The sequence below is a fragment of the Poecile atricapillus genome, chromosome 1 (genome assembly GCF_030490865.1).
Source record: "Poecile atricapillus isolate bPoeAtr1 chromosome 1, bPoeAtr1.hap1, whole genome shotgun sequence".
Lineage (NCBI taxonomy): Eukaryota > Metazoa > Chordata > Aves > Passeriformes > Paridae > Poecile > Poecile atricapillus.
This window is the reverse complement of record NC_081249.1, coordinates 97,601,639-97,627,054: the sequence shown is the minus strand read 5'-3', so window position 1 is coordinate 97,627,054 and position 25,416 is coordinate 97,601,639. Positions and strand designations below refer to the sequence as shown.

The 25,416-nt window shown below is 36.6% G+C and overlaps 1 protein-coding gene across 2 annotated transcripts in view; it reads left to right on the top strand.

The window, feature by feature from the left end:
* CBLB (Cbl proto-oncogene B) overlaps positions 1-25,416 on the top strand; it is a 126,674-nt gene that overhangs the window by 10,056 nt on the left and 91,202 nt on the right. For both annotated transcript variants that reach the window (XM_058854805.1, XM_058854795.1), the window contains exon 3: positions 847-1,097. In XM_058854805.1, coding sequence (XP_058710788.1) covers positions 847-1,097 — 251 coding nt within the window. The remainder of the gene's footprint in view (positions 1-846; positions 1,098-25,416) is intronic.

The following is a 25,416-nucleotide window of genomic DNA, read 5'->3' as shown; positions in this document are numbered from 1 at the left end:
TAAGTACGTTAATATTAAATACCTGTGACAGTATTTTGTGAATGAGCTCTCCCTGTCCTTGTCTTGACCTATGAGTCTTTTGTTACCTGTGACAGTATTTTGTGAATGAGCTCTTCCTGTCCTTGTCTTGACCTATGAGTCTTTTGTTACAGGTAGGGGAATGAGAACAAAGCTGTAGTGGGCACCTCCTCATCCAGCCAAAAGCAGAGTACTGAACTTCTATTCCAGCCAGGAGCTGGAAAACAATCAGTTTATAATATTTTTGTTTCCTGGTTTATAATATCTCTTTTTGAGTGACCTAAAGTCTGTCCTTTATAGGTAATAATTTTTGAACCACTGTCACAGTTCAGACCATTTTCTTACGTGCAGAGCTTTCAAAATTAAATTTCCCTAGGGTCTAAGAGGCTATATTGTTAGATAAAGAGAGACAGCAGATGACAAAGTAATTTATGTCAATTCTTAGCAGATACTTAAACACCTGTAGCTAAGTTACCTGCAGCAAACAGAGCTGTATGAAAGTAGTGCTCTTGGCATTTGTTGCATGCTGTGTTTTGATATACTCCTTAGCGTGTATTAGGCAGGAAAAGACATACTTGAAGGGCAAACCCACAAATATGTAGGTAAGCTTGTTTGCTTTTTATAGATGTGACAAGATTAAGTCAAATTTTGTCCCTTTTGACATCAGAAACTGTATTGGAATTTCACAGAATATAAATGAAGTACGATTTAATTCTTTGGGATTGGAGGTTAGAGAACTATGTTAAACCTGATAAATCTGAAGATATCAGATCAGTTTTTGTCACAGTGGATTTCTTGTCTTTTACATTCTCTTGTTTTTGCTTATAGGTAAGATTGTGCCAAAACCCAAAGCTTCAACTCAAAAACAGTCCACCTTACATACTTGACATTCTACCTGATACTTACCAACATTTGCGACTTATACTGAGCAAATACGATGACAACCAGAAACTCGCACAACTCAGTGAGAATGAGTATTTTAAAATCTACATTGACAGTCTTATGAAAAAATCAAAACGGGCCATAAGACTCTTTAAAGAAGGAAAGGAAAGAATGTACGAAGAGCAGTCACAGGACAGGTAAGTGAAGTACTTAAATATGAAGTAGATCATCTGGTGTATCTGTATTCTTAACACTGTTGTCTGCAGCCATTGTGCATTTTTAATTATTCAAAGAGCAGAAATATTTATTGCTTGGATTCATTGACCCTGCAGGTCAATCAGTAATTTGCTGGATTTGTTTTGCTGAATGCTCTTATCTGTCACTTTGTGACCTTTAAAACCAAGTGCATTTCCTTCATAAAACATTCATTTCATTGTAATTGCTTATTCACAGGACTTACAGTATGTAGCTTTTCCTGTGGTAGAGAGAGGGACTGTTAACTTGGATTGAGCTTGACCTCCCTCCCTACCCTAGATCCTTAAACTTTGGGAGCCATGATGGATATTGACTTAGAGTTTTCACAAGCGATGAAATGATGCAAAACAATATTCACACTTTTCATATATTATGTAATTTTATGATAAGGAAATTATAATGTTAGCTTCATGTTGAGAAACCTTTTCAGAAACATAATGGATTCTTGATTTGCAACAGTTCAGTTTTAATAAAAGGAATTAACGTCCACTTTATCTGCACTCTTGGTGGTAACTGAAGAGGTTTTTAATATTTGATTTGATTACCTAATATTTAAAAAAAAAAAAATTCAGGAAATTCTGTGCAAGATCTGCAGTCTTGTTTTGGGAAGAGGGGGGATTGAACATGGTTGTGGCCATTAGTCTTTGCCTTGTGTGGTTTTACTGTAAATCTATTCAAACGAAAGAGACAATGCTCTATCTGAAGTCTCTTTTTAAAGGAGATAGTGAGGAATGAGATATCAAGCGAATGGAGGATTGAATTCCTGCTCTTCTGTCTGTCTGCACTTGAGCTCTGAGGCAGGCATGGCGGTAGTATAGTTTTACAGCTGGTGAAATTGTTGGTAGAAGCAGTGAAATGTCTACATTCTTGTATATGTCATTACTGTTATGTTTGAATTGTACATATGTTCCTACCAGATCTTTGGCAATGATTATAGCTACTCAGTCTACTGTGGTAGTCTTTTGGGCTTGGTAGGGTGTCTGAAATTTGTTTGACATCTAAGGACTTTTTTCTTATAGAACATCAAGACTGTCCAGATGTGAATATACTTAGGCAGACATGCTCGAAGAGGACCAAAATATACTGTTTAAGGTGTTTTAGTGATCGTTAAAGATTTTGATAAATGCATGTTTTCTGTGTGTGAATTTGTGTGCAAAGCAATGTTTTCAATGTGGATGCATTCTTACCAGAACTCCTGAGAGAGCTGTTCATTGCTGAGCCCATGGCTACCTAATTTAGGCATCCCATTTGGTATATGTGTAGAAGTCATTGTGTTTCAAAGGAAATATGAACTTTTCATGACAAGGGAAATTTGACAGGAGTAGTTGGATTATATAAGCAGGTTTTATTTTGACTTACTTGTGTTGTATGAAACCCTAATCTAGTTACAGGTTTGCTTAAAGTTGGCAAAAATTAAAGCCAATTTCAGTGACACTCCTTCAAAATACTTGCTATAAGCTCTGTACAGTAATCCAGGCAATATGTTAGTAACTCTTATCTAGTTGCTAGAGTTGCTTCTTTCTGGTTACCCATTTCATTTTCTGTAGTATGGTAACAGTGGTGCTAGAGGGATGTCTTTTGTGAAGCACAGAATTTTTGAAGAGGGTGTAGATAGCATATTTACTGTCTATTTGGGCCATTCTTCTGAGATGGTTGGAGAGGAGCAATTTTAAACCAAATCATACTAATGAAGTGCACTGAATCACAATAACTTTCAGGCTTTTAAAATTAGTATTTCAGAAGTTGACAGCTATCTTATTTTGCTTAACTGATGGAGTTCACGGCTTGAGAAAAGAAGCGTAATAGAAATGTTTTTCTTGTGTTCAAATTGTTAGTTGTGTTTCCTATACAAATTGCATTTTGACTGTCAGAATGCTTAAATGAAAAAATTGTAAGAATGACTTCATTAGATCATGACCCATGTCTTTCCAAGTAAAAGTCTGTATGATTTCAGTGCATCCTTTTTCATCTACTGGTGATGCTTAATCTGTTCATGTGTCCTAGTTTTAAGTTGAATGAAGGTGTACTTTTTTGCTGAGCTATGACTAGGTGTTGGAGCACTGCTGAGGAGTGCTTCAATATACTCTTGATCATGCTAATTCTTGGTAACTTAGCAAAGAAGTTGTAAATGTGTTTAATAGCTTTAGAGTGTTTTAATAGTTTCTTTGCTTCCAGATATGCTTGCATTAACCTCATTTGTTAGTATTATAATGTAATTGTAGCACTGATCAATTGAAGATTGTATTTTTGAAGAGGTTTCTAAAATGACTGTCATTAAAGTAGTCAATTTGTAGTAGAAATATTGGGGAAATAGTAAATTTTAAAAAAAGGTAAGGCAAATGTTGGCACCTGGACAGTTTCTGTGGTTTTTCATTCTTATTCTGTTTTGGTTTGTGGATAAAAGGGCATCATAGAAAAGAGAAATGCTTCATTCTTCATAAATTTGATTGGTATAATTTTAACCTCTTTAGCATTATTGACTAATTTCTATAGTGATGGTACATTTAGGAACCAGTGCCAATATACATGTGATTTTATTTGTGTGATGGCACAAGACTTACTCTATTGTGAATAATTTATCAGAGATTTTAGTTTTCAAAGATCCTTGTGGAAGAAACAAGTTAGAGAAGCAGCACTTAGGCAGTGTAAGCTTTGGTGTTAGCCATTTGTAGGTTATCTGACTGATACAGTATCTTGTTTCCATATCAAATGCATATGATAGCCATTTAAGAGTAGATGGTGCTGTCATTCTGTACTCTATTGGATAAGTCTTGCTAAGAAGGGAAAATAGGGTTTGCAAGTTTGTTTCTTGTGCTTAACTGTATCCATTTTCTGAGTATGGTGTCTTCTACAAAATTATGTCCTTTCAGTCTTCTTGCTTAATGAAGTAAGAGATATGTCCATTAAGTTCTGTAAACTGTATTACATACAGGCTGTACAGAAGTCTTTCTGTGAATGAATTCATTTTACTTTTTCTCACAGATTTTACTTTTTAAAAGGTTATTAACGCAAGTTTATTAGAATTACTGGTTCAGACTCATCTACTCTAAAAAGGTTTTCTGTGTCTTTGAGGCTTTTGGGGCTGTCTTTTCTGCTTTTTGTTGCTTTTCTTCGTCGCCCTTTGTTTATTGGGAAGTAAACTAAAGCTGGAAAACATCATGTCTGTGAAGTCCAAACTTCCTTCCCTTTTGCTGTATTCCAGAATTAGCAATTCAGAAAAAATAAAAACTTTGTAGAATGGCAGTTTTTGAGACAAATGTGTTATCCAGGTGTAGAAATCAAGCACATAAGTTACAATAATAAGACTAAAGAATAAAGTGGCAGTGGGGAGAGTACATTTGGATTCATTCAAGGTGCTGGACATAGTCTTCAGTTCTTACTAATGGAGATAAGTGGGAGGTTTCCTGTGATTTCCTGTAAATCATATCTTAGAAGAATGTCTTGAAATGGAACTTTTCCTCTGACTTTTAATATTGACTGCCTTCTGCTATAGGCCCTTTATATGAGGAGAGGCAGAAAAGTATAAAACCAGGGTGTATATTTTTAATAATCCTCTTAAAATGGTCCTTGGTTCAGCCAGAGTTGGATGGCTGTTTGTTTTAAAGTGGTATTCCAGAAGTGGAAGATGGATATTTCTTAAGCAGTGGATGGTATGGATGAAGATGTCAGGAGAAGACCTGTGACGGTTTTGTGGTCAGTGTAGAAAGGTGTGTATGAAGTATATGTCAGTCAAAGAAGTCCTTCAAGGTGATCACAAAACCATTTCTGTTCCTGTCTAAAATGTCTTATCAAATTCTCTTGTGCATCTGGCCGTTTGGTGTCTTGATTCAAATTACGTGTTTCTATATTGTACAGCTTGTTTAAGTGTTGGTGCAGAATTCTTATACTCTCTTAAGTCTTCTAAGGAAGTCTTGTACCTGCAATTCAAATGATAGATCAAGTTCTCCTTTGTTACTGTTGATGCTGGTTACTGGGTTTATAGAATATTCCATTTCTCTTCCTTAAGTCCATGTTGACAGGTGTGATCAGTTATGGTTCTTGGATCAAGTCCTTGAACTGCTACATTAATGTACACAATGTTCTTTCTGCCGCAGAAATTTCTCATGTATTTCTTCTTATCCTGAAAGTACAGACTTAATAAGAGGTTAAAAATAGTATCAGGATGGGAGTCAGGTGTGCCTGCTGCGATGCAGTAGCCCCTTGTGTACTTCTGTCTTGTGTGTCTTGTCTGCTTCCTTGGATTACCTCTGCTTGTATCACAAACCTGCTGTTTAATTTATAGGAATTTAAGAAGTTTATAACTTAGCTAGCCTCACAACTTGTTCGTGTCTCCAGGCAGAGGAGGTTTTGTTGATTGTGGGATGGATCAGGAAGAGCAGTTTTAATTCAGGGTGATTTTGTTTGGAGAAGTTAAGATTGTTTTGGCTGATGTTTTTTTTTGTTTGACAAATAGAAGGTAGAGATTCAGAAAAAGATGTTAATGGCCCTTTTCATAGAGCCAGTTTTGGCTTTTGGTTGACATCACATAGATAACTTGGTAATTGTCAAATAAAAGTTATGGGCTTCCTGATTTGTTCCGTTTTCCAAGCATATTATGTAGTTTTTGGTCTCCAGTAAATTCTGAGCTAAGCTATACATGCCATCAATCTGTTGCTTAACATTGTATGTAAACCCCTAAACTTAAACTGTCTCTACATTTTAGAGATATATTGACTGTTTAATCTTGCTGAAGCTGAGAGAAAGGAATCTAATATTTGTTTTTTCCTCTCTTGTATTTATTTACCTGTATTTTTAGATGATTCCTGCGCTAGATTTTTATTTAGTATAAGAACTTGGCTACAGTAAATAGCCTCTAACAAAGAGGTTACTTCTGAGGAAAAATGGATGCATGACTGATTAGATGAGGTTGCAGTAGACGGGGAGGAGGAAATGCAATGTTTTTGGGGTTTTTTTAAGCTTTTATGTTACAGTGAGAATTTCCACCCTCTTCTCCCTTCCGTAGATGAGATGTAAAACCAGATGTAAACGAAACAGCTTTAATAAACCCTTTGGTTTATTACTGTACCTGACCCACATGAGTAGCTGAGCTTCAGTGCAGATCTGGTGGAGCACAAGCTGTTTGCTATTTTTGGCTATAGTTTAAATTAAAAAAGGAATGTTACACAAACACACTTTTCAGACAAAGAGACTCTTGTTGCAGAGGGCAGGTGACAACGCGTGGAGGTTACAAATGGTAGAGCAGTATTATGACAGCTTGTTCTCAGCATAAATGCAAACAGGCTGTGACTGCAGTTGTTGTAAGGCAGTATTTAAATTTTAGATTTTTTTTTTTATCATCTCCAGTGCTTGGGGGTGGGTAGTGTCAAATGAGAACAAAGGAAGTATTAGTACCAGAGTTACTCAGAGGCAACTATTTATTCAGATTGCAGAGGAAGACAAGGATTTTAAAACCACAAAAGATCCTAATGAAAAAATAATGGCTTGTAAATTCTTATAATTAATTTAGAGCCTTGATTCATATCTAGTTGTGTAGAGGAGAGGTACATGCACTTTTTCTTTTACTTTGTTATTCTTATAAAATCAAACAGCATTTTGTATGTTAGTGAAAGGTCTCTTTCAAACATTATTTTACAAGTAATGTGGTGTTGACAGTCATGTCTGAGCTGGTTGTGAGGTGATATACACACAGTCTGATATTTTCCTTGTTGTCTTTTGTATAATTATTTATGCCTTATGAAAGTGTGCATGATGTTGTTGCCAAATTTTAAGGTACCATACAATTTATACCCATTTTAGGCAGGTGTGAAAGCTCTCAAAAAGTGCAGTTAGGGGAATCAGTCCTGTAGGCTTTCCATACATTAATTTCCTTTATGATAAAGCTGATGATAGTTTTGCTGCTAGGGTTATACAAAATAACTCTTGCAATGTCTAACCTGACATAGTTTTCTGTAGGATTTCAGTTCATCTTCAGAGTATAGTATAGGATGGCACAATAAGCTGGGGAAGTAGGTGTTTTTCTGACCATACAGTATTTTTGGTTAGAGATGTCTGGAAGTATTCTATTGCAGTGAGGGTACCAGTACCCATTTCTGGTCTGCAGCAGCTCTGTGTTACATCCCTTCCCCATACTTGCCTGCAGGGTCTGTATAGGGAGCAGCTGTGCTTGTGGGGGCGGACCATGGCCACCAACTAAAAATAGAGCTGTGTTAGTAGGTATGATAAAGCCCAAGTTAGCAACTTTGGGAATTTCTTGAAGAGCAGGCAGTGCTGACTCCTGAATTTAGCATGTAGAAAAGAAGGCTCCTCTAATGGACCTAAATGTATCTTTTGTCAATCGCATTTTTATGTGATTTTTAGAAAATTTTGGTCTCTGCTTCTCCATCTCCAGAAGTATTTTGTATTCAGTGATAAGGTATTTGTTTTAGGATGCCTTCAACACTAGCCTGCATGATGGAAGCTGCTTGCCATGCAAGCAGGAGCACAGAGAAAGATTATAGAAGAAAGGATCCATTTTTATGAAATATATGCCTAAACTTATAAGCACATATAATTTTATTTTTAGGTTATAAAAAGAAATTGTTTCCTTTTCCTAATCTTATGTGGCATTGTTTTCCATTAAAAATTAGAAACATGAAAGAATAAAAGTCTGCTTTTATTCTGTAAAGAGATGGAAAAAAAGTTGGAAATAATCACTTTCAAGTGCTACACTTGCTGTTTAGTCAATAGAAGCTCTTTGAAAGTAAAGTAAAGCCAGTTTATAAAAACAATCAGGCTGTAGTGGTAATCCTTTGTCCAAGGAATGCTTGATGAAAAAATCAGCCTAGAAGACATGCTTGCTATGTATCAAGTCAAGACAGTTGACTTGCTGTAGTCAAGACAGTTTCACTAACCTGTAAAGAGTAAGAAATAACCTTCATCTGAAAAAGTGGCAGTATATATTTAGATTAACACAATTGAAGTTTTAGTTCAAAACAAAAGTGACAGAGAGGGATATTGATGGAAAAGCTAATGGATGGAACTACTGTATTCCATTCATTAAAATCTGGCATGCTAGTGAGTACTTTGATAGTCATGGAATTTTAAAAATACTTTATGATCCTTTGACTTAAGTTTTTTTTTCTTCCTATTTTGTTCTCTGCTTCAGTATTAATAAAGTTAATTTACTTGAATCTCACTAAAAATAACAGAGTTAATATAAATATTTAGCAAGTATTTTTGTCAGTGGCTGCACATTTGCAAGCTGACTTTATCTTTACAGGTTGTTCAATAATACTGTGCATGCTCTAGAATGAAGCAAAGCTTTAATATGGTTAATTTGTATTGGAGGAACAAAGATTAGTGGTTAAAAATACAGGTTTACTGTTGTCTGCACAAAACAGTTTTGTTGGTTGCAAGATGAATATACTGGCAAGTTTTATTATTTTATATTGAGCAATTACAAATTATTTAAAAGCATATTCTCTTGATAACCAGTTTAGGAATATAATGTGCTTGATTTGAAAGAAGATATTATATTTACACAAAAGACTGCAATTAATAAAACTAACAAAAAATCCAAAGTAACAGGGTGAGTAATAACGTGGAAAGTACCAAGAGTAAACTGAGAAGAAGAAGCACATCTTAACCCGTAGTACAAATGGAAGAAGTTGTCACTAAGTGAATTCATGTGAGGGATAAAACTTCCTGAGCAGGCAACCAGGTGACTGTCATCTGTGTCTTGTTAGTAATGTAGATGATTAAAAACATTTTTAATCTTTCTGGTTTGAGTACTCATTGTTGAAATGTTTTTATATTTGTCTCTAGTATATGATAAAACATTGAGCACTTTCACCATCATTTGCTCAGATTTCATGTTGGAATTAAAGAGCTATCCTGTCTCATAATGGAAGGTTTTCCCCATAATCTGTGTAATTACCTAATTTTTAACATTGTGTGAAGTGAAATACATATTGAATAGTATATTGGCTTTATTGTACATACATCTTTCAAATATCTTGGCAGATCACACAAGCAGTGAAAAAGTAATTTTTTATTCATTTTAGTGCATTTGGTCATAATAATGATTGTATTGCTCCGTCTTGTGTATCTGATGGAGAGGTAGATTTAACTGTATTTCTTCCTGCTATGATATAAGGCAATAAGGGGAAACATATAAGTAGCAGATGCCTAAGAAACACATTTCTGGGGTATACAATGAAAGATTATAGAGCTTGGTGGCATATGGATGGAGCTAAATTAAATTTCTGTATGGGTAAGGTTGTGATCTCTCTGTAGGAGGACTTTCATTTATAGTTCTTGAATGGTCAAACAGTGGAGATGTAATTTTAGTATAGTATCTGATGTGTTGTGCAGCTAGGACTCCACTGGGGACCTGGACAGCCTACTTGATGAGCTAGTCTTTCACTGCTGCTAGCTGATTTTTGGCAAGCTGTGACTCTACAGTGGCAGAAGAATTTTGGGGAAAAATAATTAAATTTCATTTTTTTCTTCTACTTGATACCACTTGTGGGAGAGTTCACAAAACACATCTCTGCTTTCCCCTAAGATAAAACACTGAAACAATATGGCTTTGAAATTTGAAGCAACAATAAAAAAGGAAATTATTCCTATCATGTGTAACAAAAATGTGTCAAGATTACCTTACTTATTCCACAATTCTTACTCAAAGTTATCACTAATAATAGTTTGAGCCTTACTTTGTTTTGTCTGTGGTACTGAACAGATGTGTCTTTAGAAATAAAATCCACAACCATATCTCATTTTAAATATTAGCCCCAGTTTTGCATCTACCTTGCACAATGCAAATACCTCTTGATGGGGAGGAATACTGAGTAATAAGGTATGGAAGTCTTATCAGCTCCTGATTAGCTGCTGTCTCTGTCTCTGGAGCTCCAATCCAAAGTATTGCACTGTGTCTGTTTATGTTGATATGACCAATGGTGAAGAATACCAAGACTCTTGAGAAAGTACTTGACATACTGCAAGGTTGGGTTATTAGACGAGTGCTACTGATGGCAGGAAGAGAAGGATCCATGGCCTTGCTTATGAGTGACTACAGTCAGAGTCTCCTGCAAATGATGATTAATTGTATCTGGGGCCCAGTGTTCACCTTTTTTTCTAGTATCTGTTGACTAACTTCTGTTCTTAGTTTAGGAAAGGTATTCCCCAATTTAGTGTTCCCACAAACCCCAAACCACATGCTGCCACTCACTCTCCTCCTTTTTCCCTCTCCCTCCCTGCTGCAGCAGGTTGGAGAGGAGAACTCGAAGTGCAAAAGGCACAGGTACAACAATTTACTGGAAGCAGCAGTGAGATAAGAAAATTAACAGGATCACTAACAACGGTAATAACAAAAGTTTGCAAAAAGGAGAGTGGGGAGCTTGACCTGACTGCAGCCATGTTCCCTCTGGCCCAGGACCAGCGTTGCCACCACTCTGACCAGAATGAAATGACCTGAACTGGAATGGAATAACACTGGGGTCCTGGCCATGCCCCTGTCCCAGCTACTGCAAGAAATTACCCTGCCCTGGCTGGAACCAGGACACACATCAAAGAAGGAAACCAACATATTTAGTAGAAAATCTGTGGTCGTTCCCTAGTTTGTGTAGAGGATTATTCTGTGACAAATTCTAGTCTTGATTACAGTATGAATAAAGAAACATTTTAATAATCTTAATTGTTTCTTGTGTGTGTGCTAGGCCTCAGTAATGTTCTGAAAGCTTTTATGAACCTCTTTACTTGTCCTGAAAAAAACACAATCACCTTCATTGGCTCTGTATCAGAAATCTTGTTACTTTTTAAGAGGTGATAAGTTCATTTGTTAGTTATCCCTCTTAAAACAGCACATTTTGGGCAATACCCTATTGTTTAAGGAATGATTGCATGATAAAAAATTGCCTCCCGTTATAAGTTAAAGGACATTAATGTAAGACAGACACTTGTATTAGCATCTGTTTTCAAATTGTTCCAATGGAAGATGGTCCTTAGCCAACAGAATATTTTGTGAACTCATTTCAGAGATGATTCTGAGTCATGAATGTCTGTCATGGGAAGTATGAAATTCAGGGTCAGTAATAAAATGTCTTGTACTCAGGAACATTGATTAGAATAATGTTTAATTTTTTTAAAAAAAGTCATTAATAGATGAGTCCTGACAGGTGTATATCCTAGAGCAGGCCTTTAATTCTAACTGTTCTCCAGTGGGAGAATGTGAAAAGACAAAGAGAAACACCTTCAGATGTTTTTCATGTCAGCATTTTGAAAGGTTTATGGGGCTGTAGATAATTAGTCATTGTGTAACTTGTAAAAAATTAAATTATTGTGTTACCAGATTACTTTAAGGTTTAGTATCAAAATCTCTAAGCACTATTCTTATTTTTGGAGAATGCTTAGTTTTGACAGAAGAAAAATAATTTCTTTAATGTCAAAGTTATAAGTTTCAGCAACTAGGGTATGTAAGCCTTTCATCAGTACAGTTAGGGTAGAGCTGTGTAAGTTCTTTTTAATACTCTATGAATGACATGCATGTTAAAGGAAGATATAATACAAGAAATAGAGCCTGAAAATATTTTGGTTTGTTCAGATATACAGCCTGTTGTGAAAATCCTAAAGTGCAGAACCTGTGTTCCAACTGTTGTTTGTCATTAAAAATGATGACAGTCTCTGTTAAGAACATCTGCTTGCCTAATGTGCCAGCAATAAAGATGTCTATGTTATGCTAACTTAGCTTGTTTTTGTCTCTTCATTTCTAAGTATTTGGTTTTAAAACACTAGAAAAAAGTAATCTTTTGTAATGAAATATTGTTCTAGCTTTCAGCTCTGAAACACTGTAATAGGAAAATCACATATTCAGTTTCTAGATCATCTCAATAACACTGAGTTGGTCATAATGAATAGGCTGTGTCTGTATTTTTTTGTTCTGAGTTTGAACAGCTATGCTTTAGTTCTAGTTACATTATTTTTTACTGGTTGCCTGAGTCACAGTAGGTCACTTAGATGTAAGTATTATGCCATTTAATTTACAGTACAGCAGTTCCAGGTTTTTCTAGAATTAAGAGTAGTATTTACAGTTACATGCTTTTAGATTATAGCAGCAGAGTAATGATGGGTGATAGGAGTGCTGATAAAGGCTTGTGTCTGTTCTAACTTCATAAGAATTTTTAATCCACTTCATAAGTGCATCTTACTGACAGCTCATTCCCAGTGGCTAATGCTCCAGTGGTTTTACAGCTTAATGATACATATTCTGTGCTGAAATTGGGAAAATACAGAAAATCTGGCATATATAGCAAATTTTTTTTGTCTTGCTTAGGAAATCATGTGTCAGCAGGCTGAAATCCTCTCCTCCAGTATTTTTTTTAATGGGCTTCTTTAATATGGCAGACTGGAAGACTGTATTGTAGTGTTTTGTTCAGATCTCCGCACATCCTTTTTACTCCTTAATTCATAGCTGTAGCAAATACACAAAGATTAAAAGAAAAAAAAAAACAACACCAAAAAACAAACCCCAAAAGTGTGTAGCATCCTGTTCATGTGTTTCCTTTTACTGTTAATCCCTGTAATTAATGCCCTATGAGGAATGGGGCTGTAATCACTTACAGAGCACAGTCATGGAAGAAGGCAGCGCTCGTTTGGGGGGTGTTCAGCAGGATGGAGCAGGGGTGACCCAGTCAGTGCCCAGCTGTCCTCCAGTCCCTGCTTATGTGGCTTCATTAACTACACCCATGTATGACTGACAGGCTTGTAATGATTGTCTGAAAGGAATCTTGCCTTATGAAGTTGTCTTAAGTGGTGCTGAGAAAGACTTGCTTATTTTCTCACTTTTTTCCACTTCCACTGGGAGGAAGAAAAGAATGGGGGAGGGAAGCTGTTCTGTGAGGATCATGAATCTCGGCAGTCACTTTGAAATTATCTTTAATGAATCCTAATGCCAGGAAGAGACATGTTTGAACACCACATAACAGTTTTTTAGCGGCTTAAAAGGAATATGAATACAAAATGCTTTTCTGAAAGCACAAAAGCTTTTTTCAGGGTTTTTGTTTGCGCTGCATGAATTTAGCATTATTAATGCTAAACTGTCATAGGCAACCTAAAAGATACACATAGTTTTTTTAGAATCCTACAATATATCTTTAAATCGACTTGGAAGACAGATTTTTGGGTATTTGTTTTAAAATTCCATCCTTTATTTAATGATTTCTGAGAATGCAATTTGTTATTGAAATGGATAACTGGAAGGACTTTTGACATACCTTCTCAAAACCTATTCTGGCATACCTTCTCAAGCCCAGTGCACCCACTCTTACTGGAAGGGCTAATAGCTAATGAAATACTAGAAAAATATACTAGCTTATCCTTACTCAGTGTAAACAAAACAACAAAAAAGAGCAAGACCAATCTCCTGTTATGGGTTTTAACACTGTGAAAGTGTCTAGTGGCTAAATCCTTCAAACATAATGGAACAGAAGAGTCCTATCTGTTACACCAGTTGAAGGTACCTGTTGGGAAAAAGAGACATGTAAATGTATGGTTCCTTTGTTTATTTGCACTTTGTTTTCGAGTAGTGTACTATGCAAGGCAGTCTTCCTTGGGTAGTTATTTTTTCACACTTGTTTTAAGCCTATTAAGGAGTTCTGTTTGCCTTATGCTTGATGTGCCTAAATAAGCTGGAATGGAGGCAAGTAAACCTTAGAGTAAAATGAACTGAAATCTGTGAAGACATTTAGGTTGTGGATATTCATGGATATGCAATTTAAGATAACTGTAATATCCTTCTGTACCCTTGTGGAAAGCCAGTTCTATGAATGCCAGTCATTTGCTCTATTAACAGAAGGAAGAGTATTTGTCACTGGAAAATTGGTGTATAGGTTAGAGTTGCCAAGAGAAGAAAAAAAAAAAGTCTCAAAGGATGTGTCATGTTCTTTTCTACCTTTATGTATACTTGTGTCTCTCTCTTACAGCTTTCCTGTGTGGTAGCCTTTCTTGTTTGCTTTTGTTTTTAAAAGCTTAGCTAAGAATCTGGAGTGAAAGCAAATGGAAAGGTAGTTCTGATTTTAGTATAGCTCCCATATATTCTATTCCTGGATTTTCAATTTGCTTTGTGTAACAGCAGATGGTCCATCTATTGTTTCATTATTCTTTTGGGAGTCTGACCCTCTATAGTGGGTGTGTGCTTTAGTGGAAAAAGAATAACTAAAGTAGGTCTGTTTGTAATGGATGTAACTCATTTTGTTAAACTGTTGGTGACCTCTGCAATTCTAGCTCTCAACATTTTTTTATTTGAATGCTTGATACTGTGTGTAAATTCTGTCATCAAGGTGTTTTTTTCTTTGTTGAAGTGTCAAGGGTAGTTTTGATTCAAAAGGATTGTTCACTGCTGTTAAGTGCTGGTTTGTAAAATGGCATAATTTTACCATATGCCTTGGGTTTCGTTTGAGATACTATGAATAAGGAGTGTGAGTGCTTTCAAAGAGGCATTCCTGCTGTCCCACATCAACCATGTGGGCTCTCAGCTAAGCTTCCCAGGAAGACAGCAACATATGTGTACACAATGTGTGCATTATATTGGCGCCCACTCACAGTGTTAAAGATGTGTCAGCATTTCCAGAATAGCTCCCTATTTTAAGAGCCTTGTTTTAGACTGCATGTGAAAGTTGTCTGTGATGGAACTTAACACACAGTCTCAGCCATTGTAGTTTTCAATGTGACTTTTTGCCAGGTGAATACAAGCTGAATTAGAGGCATGGTGTCATGATAGTCTCTTAACTCTAAAGCAGTACCTGCTCATTAACTGTACTGAGGCTATAGTGGATATCACTATTTTTGAAGAATTTTAAGAGATTTGTAGTCAAAGAAGATGGGCTAGGGCTTGTGACTCTTGTCTAGGCTGAAAAGCAATTACGTTTTTCTAATAATCATGTTTGAGTATGGGGAACTTCCGGTTTCACTGAGTTAGTTTCATCAATTAGTCTATAATTAATCGGTGTCTCCCTTATTTGTCAAACCAGTCTTTTTTATTATATACTGAGAAATGGAGTAAGTCTGTGGTGTATTTTTCTGTGTTTAAACTGTGTTCCTCCAAGTTCCAATGTTTTCTTGCTAGAAGCCTTTGCTAGTTGAGAAACCACTTGGTTTCATACACACAGCAGGGCAAACCATGGGGCAGGACATGCTGATTCTGTAGCGTGTGGGCGGCTGTGTAGGAGCAGAGTTCAGATTGGATGTTGAAACAGGCAGACTTCAAACATTTCAGTTTGTGTGCAGGAACAATAACTTGCTACTAGAGTTTCAAAAGCGATGTGCTCTAAACAAAATGTTGTTGTGTTATGGCTTGGGATTTACTAATGTGTGATAATATTTGTTGGACAGAGGTTTTATATTAAATGAATGTGTTTTGAGCCCTCTTTAGCTGAATGCCATCTACAAGCCTCCATACAAATGGCAAATGGTTTCACTTGAGTAACAGCAGGCCAACAAGACAAGCCTGCAGTTTGAAGATAAGCAAATCAATGCTCTTCCACGTTTTGAAATCTGAGTTGAGAACTGACACCCCTGGAAAGAGCTCCTCTGTACATCCTTGTAGGAAAGATGGGTGGGCAGGACATTGCTGTAAAAACTCTTCTCTTGTGCAGCTCTACTGATCACGTTAGGACGTCTGGTGGTCCCACATTTCTGCAGTGGTAGATTATTCTAATTATTGTTTTATATGGAATGAATCCTGGTCGTGGCTTACTTGAACCTCTTGAGAGGAACTAGATGTGCAACACATCAGGTGATATGCATAGTGACAGCAAGTATGCAAATTTTTTTTTGCCTCCCTTAGGAAACACAAGTTAATATTGACAAAAGAACATTGAATTGACAGAAACCTGAGGTTTTCTGTTTCTGTTCTGAAACCCCATCAATGCACTCCCACCAACTAACTACAGCCCCGCCCCAAACGTCAAAGTATCTTCTGGAAACTTAAACTTTGACTGCAAAGGACAATGAGCCCAGATGTTGCAAGACCTTGACCTCTGTGAGCTGGAGAGGTTAAACCCTGAAGCAAACAGTAGTGTAACCTTTTGCCCCTTTTTGGGAGTGGGTGGAGTTTGCAGGGGAAAGAATGATCCAGGTGATGACCAGGTCTTGGATGTAATCAGGTAGTTAGCAGGGCTCATAACACATTAATATGTTGGGTATGCAATCCAGCTGCCCTTCTGGTTAGATGAATCACTGTACTCTGAGTTCCTTTTAATGTTAGTCCAAGAGAATTGCATGTCTATAATGAAGTCTGCAGGTCACTAAGGCATTAAATCTTGTGTAAAGATGTAATTTGGCGTGCAATAAATATGCATAGATGGTCAGCCACTACTGTGTCCTGCAGTAAATAGGTTTGCAGGATGATGGCCATAATTTGTGATTAGAAGCTCTGTGTCCTGTTTTCTCCATCTGCAAAATGTGATTGTTTACTTAATTTATTCATGCTTGTAAGTGCTTCTGTCTTTTCAGCATCAGAGTGCATTGATGTCAGATTAAATTCCTATGGCTGATGCCTAAGCTCATCTTTACATGTTTCCTCAGAATGGTCCACATCAGAGACAGAGGGAACTTGCACAAACCTCAGACAAAATCAGAATTTCTTTAGGCCTTTACTTTTTAAGATACCATGTGATAAAAACTTGAAACAGTGATGGGTGCATATGCAAGTCTGAGTGTTTGACAATCTTCTGGAAGTTTGAGAGTAATTTAAATTTCATATAGATTTGATGCTGCTTAATAAAGTGTACTTGATAGCATACTAGTTTTATGTGTCCTTTTGGAGTTTTTCATAGAGACCATACACTTTCTGGGTTTAATATTACAAAATAAATTTTCATTTATAACAGCATTCTCCTTTCAAGAGTAACTAGATGGATGATAAAATGCACACCAATCCTGATAACAAAAAAAGGTGTTTGAATAGCCTTGGATTAGTCATATTTCTTATTTTGCAACTACTTTCATTTCTGTGCAAGTCCTACATATCCTGGAGCTCCCACTGTAATGGTTCTGCCTCATTTTCATAATTAGCCTTCCCTCCCCACTGCGGTGTTGCTAAAATGTCCCCAGGGTTCCTTCTTCCACAAGGCTTGATTCCCCAGTGAATCTAGGATGAATGTATGCCCCCCTGGGGAGAAAAAAATAATATAGTCAGCAACTACAGCTGTCCATGACTGCAATGTTATAACACAGTTTTACACTAACAGCTGAGATTTTATATACTCTAGCTTACACTGGAGAAAACTAAGTAGTAATAATGCTGTCCCATCAAGGACTATTCAAACAATCACATGCACTTAAATAGATACTCTTTCATCTTTAAATAATTAGAGAACATTTCTATTTTGCCAGTCCAGCAAATGTTCACCAGACCTTCACAAAAAGCTTACTTTATTCTTTTTAATGTTGTTACCATTTGAGTGGCAGTTTTATTTGTACAGTACTTTAACTCTTCAAAGTGGTGTTACAAAGGGTAGTTATATTTTTATGTTCAGAGAGATTTATTTTTAAACAACCGTACTTTAGCTTTTTAACTTAGATACTTGATTACACTGAGAGTTTTGCTTTGATTCACAATTCAATGTGCCCTGTCTAGTATAATTTGTTTGAATAAATCTGCACATGAACCATTGGAGGATAAGTATTTGATACAGCCTGAATTTGTGCTTTCCAAATTAAATAGTGGAAACCTTTTTTCATGGTTCTGTTCCCAATGAAATATTAATAAGATTTTATCAAATTTGAAATTGGGTTTCCAAAGTGTGGGGCAAAGCAATGCAACAGAGATGAGTGCTAAAAGAAGACCAATTTACTTCTACTCTCATTTAGTGGACTGAATTTGATGCAGTGAGAGCTGGGATATATTACACTGGGCTTTGTGTTGCTGTTGTACCATTCTTAAAAGGTGTTGGGTGTTGGAAGAGAAAAGCTTGCAGAGGAATAGTGAAGAAAGGGCAAGATACATGAAGTCCTGACTGACCCATGCTTGAACCTGATATCTTTGTGGCCTGTGACTTTTCGGCAAATCAGTAAGCATGACATGATTAGCATTATTCTGTTTTCTGTTATAGTATTTAGTAGCCCATGATCAGTTATTTAGTTTGTGTAAAAGCAGATGACCCTTCAGATTTCCTTCTCTTTGAATCTCTCTTTATGGATAGAGGCATACTCATTTAGAATAGTTAGTCAATTTTATTAAAACTTCAAAAGAAAAACACACAAAATGCACGTCTTAATTTCCCCGTGCTATATATGACCTCAGTGTTTTGTTCCTGAAAAATCAACATTTAGTCAATAGCTCTCTCCAAGGAGTGCTTCAAGTGTGTAATTTAATTTGATTCCATTTGGTTTATGGTACCTACTTAATCTGGAATTTGTAGCTAAATTGAAGAATGAGCTAAGTTTATGTACCTCTTTTAGGTCAAAGCTATTTGGGGGGTTTGAGCGTTCTTTGCAGTGAAGAATGAAGTAAGATTTATTAGATAGCTGAACATCTATTCAAATCTAATTTACCCACCAGTAAGTTCTGATTTGTTGTGTGTTCACTTTAAGTTAAAGTGATCTAATTAAAGTGCTTTGGTTTCATCTTCCCTGTCCCATACCATAAGTTTAATGCTGGACAATGGCTGCTGTCCAGAAATCTTTGGAATTGTGAGACTCAAAACTGCTGATTCTGCTACTCCTGCCACCGTTCCTTCCAAAAACTTTGTTCTTAGTGCATGCTTTTGGATATCACTGTGTCTTCTGGTTTGCAGGATAAAATGTGCTCATTTTCAGGTCAAAGGCTGCCTCGGTAACATATCTGAAGAACAGAATGCATCACAATTTGTCAACACCCAGTTTCGTTTCTGTGAAAGGTGGTATTACCCTAACTTATTTGAGTCAGTGAAGTTATACTCTTGGTATAATACTGATGGAGGAACCAAGTTAAGGATGAAAGAAGTGGAGCTTTTGCTTTTCTCATGTGGAACTGTTTTGAATTGGAGTGTGTGGGGAAATAACCCCAACTGACTCAAAATATGTCATAACAGAGCTGCATTCTATGGTTTTTATTATATTACTTATCTCACAGTTGGAGATGCAGCTGCTCTAAATTTTAATATCTGACTTAGCAAAATAGTTTTATAATAACAAGATTTTTCTGTCAAACAAACCCCATCTCTTTAATTTTTGTGTCATTATTTTAATAAGCTTATATGATGAATTAGTTTATATCTAATATATCTTTTCATGTCTGTCTAAAACTTGACAAAAGATGAATGCACTTTAAAGTATTTTTATTTTTAAACATTGTTTTAAAATAATTGCATTGTGTTTCTAAAGGTTGAGTCAGAATCATATTTAGTAATGTTCAGTGTTTAGATAAAGACTTGGAAGTATTTGATTCTCACACTCACATGCCAATGGTTTATATATTTTACACAAAGATCAACCTGGTAGTGTAATGTGTGAAATAAGTGGGATTTCGGTCATATTCCTGACTTTTATATGGTATTTAGTTCTAAATACAAAAGTGCTTTTAGATTTTTCTTCAACTAGAAATTGAGGAAATTGAGATACGGAGAAGTGTGAAAGTAATTTTCCTAGGATTATGTAGCTTGTTCAGAGCAGTGCCAGGAAGCGTGTCTCCAGCTCTTCAGGCTCTTGCTTTGATTTCTGTATTATATCATGCTAACGATTTTTCTTCTTCCATATTTTTATTAAAAAGGGGAGGATACATAAAAAGATATTTGTCTTTGTTAAACCCCATTCTGATCTAGGGATTTGCTGTAAGACCAGGATGATCTTTGCTGGAGAAAGTAGCACGTTGGATGTAGAGTTACTAGGACAAATTTGCTTTTCATGTTGATAGCTACCAAGCTGGATTAAAAAGACTTAGACATTGCCTGGCATCAAGCATATACAGGAGGATATAATGAATAATAGTGGAACCACATTACATAACTAAATTTTCATGAAACGTTAGATTTTTCTGATTTTGTTTATTGAGCAAAGCATTAATCAGTTGGAACCATTTATTTTTAATTTCTTGAAAACAGGAGAATGGACTTGGTTTCTGCTACAGTAACAGGAAAGAGTGCATTTTACAGTCAGTTATGTGTAGTACAGGTGAGATACAATGCAATGGTTTGTATCAGCTTGTGAAAAAGGTGCCGAGTTGAGCAATAGGCTTCAATGACTCACCCATGATTAAACCTATATTTATATCACCACTCTTGTATCTAAGTATTTCAGAAGTCTGTGAAGAGGAAATGAAGGTTTAAAGCTAAATAGAACAGTTTTTATTTCCAAAGATCACACTGAATTTTGTCTTCACCTCTACTGCAGGAAGAAATGCTGTTCTCAAAATTATCTTGTGCTTAGAACAGAAATGGTTCTCCTGGAGCTGGCTGTTGTTGCTGTGCTTGACTGAGTGTAGGGAATGCTGCAGTGTCTTATGTCAAGTGTGTCCATTTCCAGTGAAGAAATGCTCCCAGCTGAACTGCAACTCCTGAACAGATAGTACTCCAGGACACAGCTGGGGACACACAGAAACTGGTTTTAAACTTCAATTGGCACAGCTTGGGAATTGGGTCTCGTGGGAATCTTATCTCTTACTCTTTCTTGAGTTGATACTTATTTAGTTAGATTTCTATAATGGAAATTCAGTCTTTTTCTGAAAAAGTGAGTGTTGTTAGCATTCAACAGTCAGCTCCTCAATTTTACTTCTTGTCAGACTTGTATTTCCAAGTGGACGTGTTGATCTTAGGATTTGAATAGCTGAAGTGGGAAAGGATGTCTGGAGATCATATGGTTCAACCCCTCTGCTCAAGCAGGGCCACCTGCAGCCAGTTGCCCAAGGACAGAGGGGGGAGAGAAATAATTTTCTTCACAAGTTTAAGGCCAGGTCCTTGTCCTGTCTTATTTTGGTTCTGAGAGCAATCATAGCTGTGTATAAATTACTATCTTAAAATATTACCTATTTTAATGTTGTAGCAGCTGGCATCAGTTTTTTTTTTTTTTTTTTTTTTTTGGTAATAGAATATGGTTTCAGTTTAACACTTAGATTATGTATCACATAGACTCATGTGAGTCTATGAACAGGATGTCATCTATTGATAACAGAGATTTCCTGTCCCTTTCTCTCCCTGCCACCTTTTTTTTTTGTTTCCCCCATCTGCGGGGAGCTTGTGGGTATGGATACATCTGATGTATCTGCTGAGCTATGATCCCCTGCATGTGTTTAATAGATAGCAGCTGGATGACAGTAGCACTGAAAACAGACTTACAGAAAAGGTAAAGCTCACAGAGCCACTCAGAGAAATTTGGTTTTAAATGACTGGAGAGGAGACCTCCCCACACACTTTAGTTTGGGTAAGGTGACATATGAGAGTGGAACGATGTTGGCACAGAGGAGGAACATAGTGTGAGAGAAGGTCCACTGAAAAAGATGTTCCCTGGTGATGAGGAAGTAGCTAAGGCACCTTGAGTTCTAGTCAGCCTTTTAGCTATAAAAATTGTTGAGCTAACAAAATTCCATTTTGGAGGGAAGAAGGCAGCTAGCATGATGCAAGGTTCATTGATTTTGTCTACTAAAACATATGTATGTTTTATACAGAAGAGCATGTAGAGTTGAGCTGTAAGGAAGCAGATTGTGGATGAAGGACCAAAGCCTTACCAAAATGATGTAAATAGGTAAAAAACAATATGATAATTTTCTTTTTTTTTTTTCCTTTTTCAGCCATGCAGTCAGCATAGGCTGTTGGGCCTGTTTGGTCCAAAATCAGCATGTGACTTTCAAAATAAAAGAGCACAGAACAAGATCTCTGAGACAGGGACCCGTGGCTTTCTCACCCCTTGTTTGAATAGGGAAGAACCATGGAAGCAACCTGTGGTCTAAGTGTGTTTTAGAGAGGGCATTGTTAGTAACATTTATATGTGTGTAAGAAAAGGTAGGGTTACAGAAAGTCTGGAGAAATACAGTGGCATTTCATGGAAGGGTATGTCTGAAGATGGGAAACTAATGCCTGGAAGTCCTTCATTGTAAGTGGCCTGTCCCTGTTGAAGGTTAATGTGGCCCTTCTAAGGCTATACCTGAAAACATCAGCTGTGCAGAATTTTAAGCTGCAGGGTTTAGTTATGCTTAGAGGAGCAGAATATTAATTTGCTAGACTATAAATATAACACAGTGAGAGACTGACATTTTAAATTTCAGGATGTAATTCTGACATATAAGACATGCTTATTTCCTTGAAGAGCTGTTAATGAACTCAGGTCTCCAATTCACTTGTACTTCTACTAATTGGAAATAACTCCAAAGATATTGTTGACCATTCCCTTGTTTTGGCTCCTAGGGGTTTAGTTTCATAAATTGTGTTCTGAAGGGAAGTTTATAATGCAAACAAGTTATCAAAGAAAGGTAACTGAAGACTAACTACCTGAGCTGCTCTGTTATGCCTGCTGATATAAGAAGAGATTTCAATCCACTAGATTACAAATTGTGAGATTGTAGCCTCAGTGACACAATTTAGATAACAAAATTTTGTTTGTTAGCAAAATGTGCATTTGTCAGTAAAACACAGAAAGTTGTCTTTACATTTTGATAAGCACATTGAGATTTAAATTTCTGAAATACTTCTCTTCCTCTCTGCTTATTATATTGTTTTTCTTTTTACTATGGCAAGTACTGTAGCTCCTTGGGGTTTTAGTCCTCTGCTGAATAATTTCTTTGTATTACATACAAGGTGTTCATAATTTCTGGCCACTGTTTGGAGATACTGCTATTTGTGCTTAGGCAATTGCCAGATGTGTGTAAGTTCTCTACATGCATGCACATTATCATCATGCCTGCCTGTGGTGAGGGTACTGTGTACTTAGTTGTCTGTCAAATTTACCACATTTAGAATTTGAAAGCAAAGGCATAAACTCATCTTTGGACAAGTAATATGTGTGTAGAGGAAACTAAATTTTTTATGAGGAAGAATGTATAATTTTAAATCAGGTTCCTCTTTAGATATTTCAGGCTTGGGTGTTGTAAAATTGAATATAATACTTCAAGACCACCTTAAAAATTACCTGTGGATATCATGTGTGAAGTTTTTCTAGAATTATACAAGAGCAATACATTAGATTGCCTTCTGTTTAAAAAAAGTGTGTAGAAAGTTAGCTTTTGAAGATAGTTAAAATCTCAAATGTAAATGTTCTGTTTATTTCCATAAAATATGTTTTCAGTCACATTGTATAACTTTTGCCAATGAAAAGCTTTATAATTTTGAATAATCATTGCTCCCAGTCTGATGCTGCTATTGAATTAAATTTTATATTCTAATCTTTAAAAATATTTATGTCTATGTTCCATCTTGTCATAGTGTTATATTTTCTGGTTTTTACTGTAAATGTTACGTCTGTGGTATTCAAAGTAAGCTGTTCTGTAGGGTGAAATAATCTTAAAGGCCCTATGATGAAATATAACTCTTCTAGCAATAGTGCGCAGTTCTAGTTTTATGCTTTTTAAACTTGAAGACCTCAATATATGAAACTTCAATATATTGAAACTTTTCATGACTCCTTTAATACAGCTATTTCCTTTTAGAAATTTCTTGTGGTTCAGTAAGTAGAGGGTTTTATTGATACTGTATCTCCCAGAACAATTCTTTAAAAAATCAGTGGGTCCTTCACTGAATTTTCTTGCTGTTGGAGCCATATCACTAAGCACCATGATTGTTGGCAAAGTAGGCTTCTGAAAGGGCTTTCCACGTGGGCTACAGTAAGCAGAGCAGTCTCTTAAGCAGGCTGTGAGGGAATCCATGCCTTAAAACATAAGGTAAATCAAAGCAGTGAGGATTGATCTGTATGTGTCAATGCCGTCCCCGCTGTGAGGTAAGCGGCTGTGGAAGCTGGGGTGCAGCCCCTGGTCCAGCACCCCCAGCTGCAGGAAAACCGTGCCTCCCTCAGGTGGTTTTGTATGTCATCCTAACACTGTCCACAGCATCTTCTCCATATCTGCTTACCTTAATTTCACTTTTTTTGCATTTTCACTGTTTATTACGCTTTGGCTTTTACAGTTTGCCATGAATGTTCAGGGCTGTGAAAGGCACATAGTCAGTGTACAGAATCTGTAACAGTTGTGCCCTTCAGCTCGGGGTGAAGGCCAGCTTTCATGGATCGGGGAAGTCTGCTCTGTAGACTGCAAAGTTGTGCCAAGCAGCAGCACAGAGCACGTCAGTTCAACAGCATCTACTGCCAGAGAGCTCAAAGAATGACTGTCCTCCTGCTTTTGCTGAAAATAGTAGGCAGGTTTACACCTCACTGTAACAGCTGTTCATCTCTATGTATAGTGCCAGTAAAAAGAAATATTTGTCATGGTCTGCTTCCTCCGTGTGAGATGTTTGGATGAATTCTGCTAGCACAGCAGTCTGAACTACATTTCAAATACTGTTGATTAAATCTTGCCTTGACAGGGGCAGCCCCTTATTGAGCTGTTACTCTGTGCTGAGCAGGAGCCTGTCTGCAGTTCCCAACTTCCTCTCCCCTTGCAGACCTGCAAGACAAAAGTCAATGGACTGCAGTGTACGGGAAGGTATTCAGGGTGCTGTTGCATTGCAGAAATCTTACATAGGGAGGAATTTTGTCCGTTTCTAACTGTTTTAAAAGAGCTATTTGAGCTTAAATTAGTGGAACTTTGTAAGACTTGTGGTTTCTTTCACCCATGCGAAATGTAGGATGAAACTTTGTAAGCTGCGAAAGTTTAACCTTTTGGTCCCCTTTTCAATTCTAGACCAGCTCTCTTGTGTCTGTTAAGCTGCTTAGTTTTTCTCTGTGTCTATAAGGAAATGTTATTGGAACTCCGTGACTGTATCCTGAGTATGATTCAGTCAGGATATTTGTGTCCTTGCTTGACTAGCATATTGTTCTGAGCATCAAGCATGCAAATAACCAGCTGAGTCTTTATAAACACAGTCGCTTCCAAAAGGGATGCTTTTCTTTTGTTTCAAAGTTAAGGATGTGCTTTGCTAAATCTGGTGTTTAAAGCAAGTAACATTTTCTGAAAATTGAGATACCCATCATATGACATGTACTGATGAAGATTGAGCAATTAATTTGAGAGTAGTCAGCCATGAGTTTATAATAGTAAATGACAATCAAAGTGAGCTGAGGCTATTTGGTATAATTAATTTTCCATATATAAACAATGTTTAAAGTTTCCTACACGATCTTATTTTGCTTTGGTATTATTCTATACTGTTACCCTGTTCTCAGATT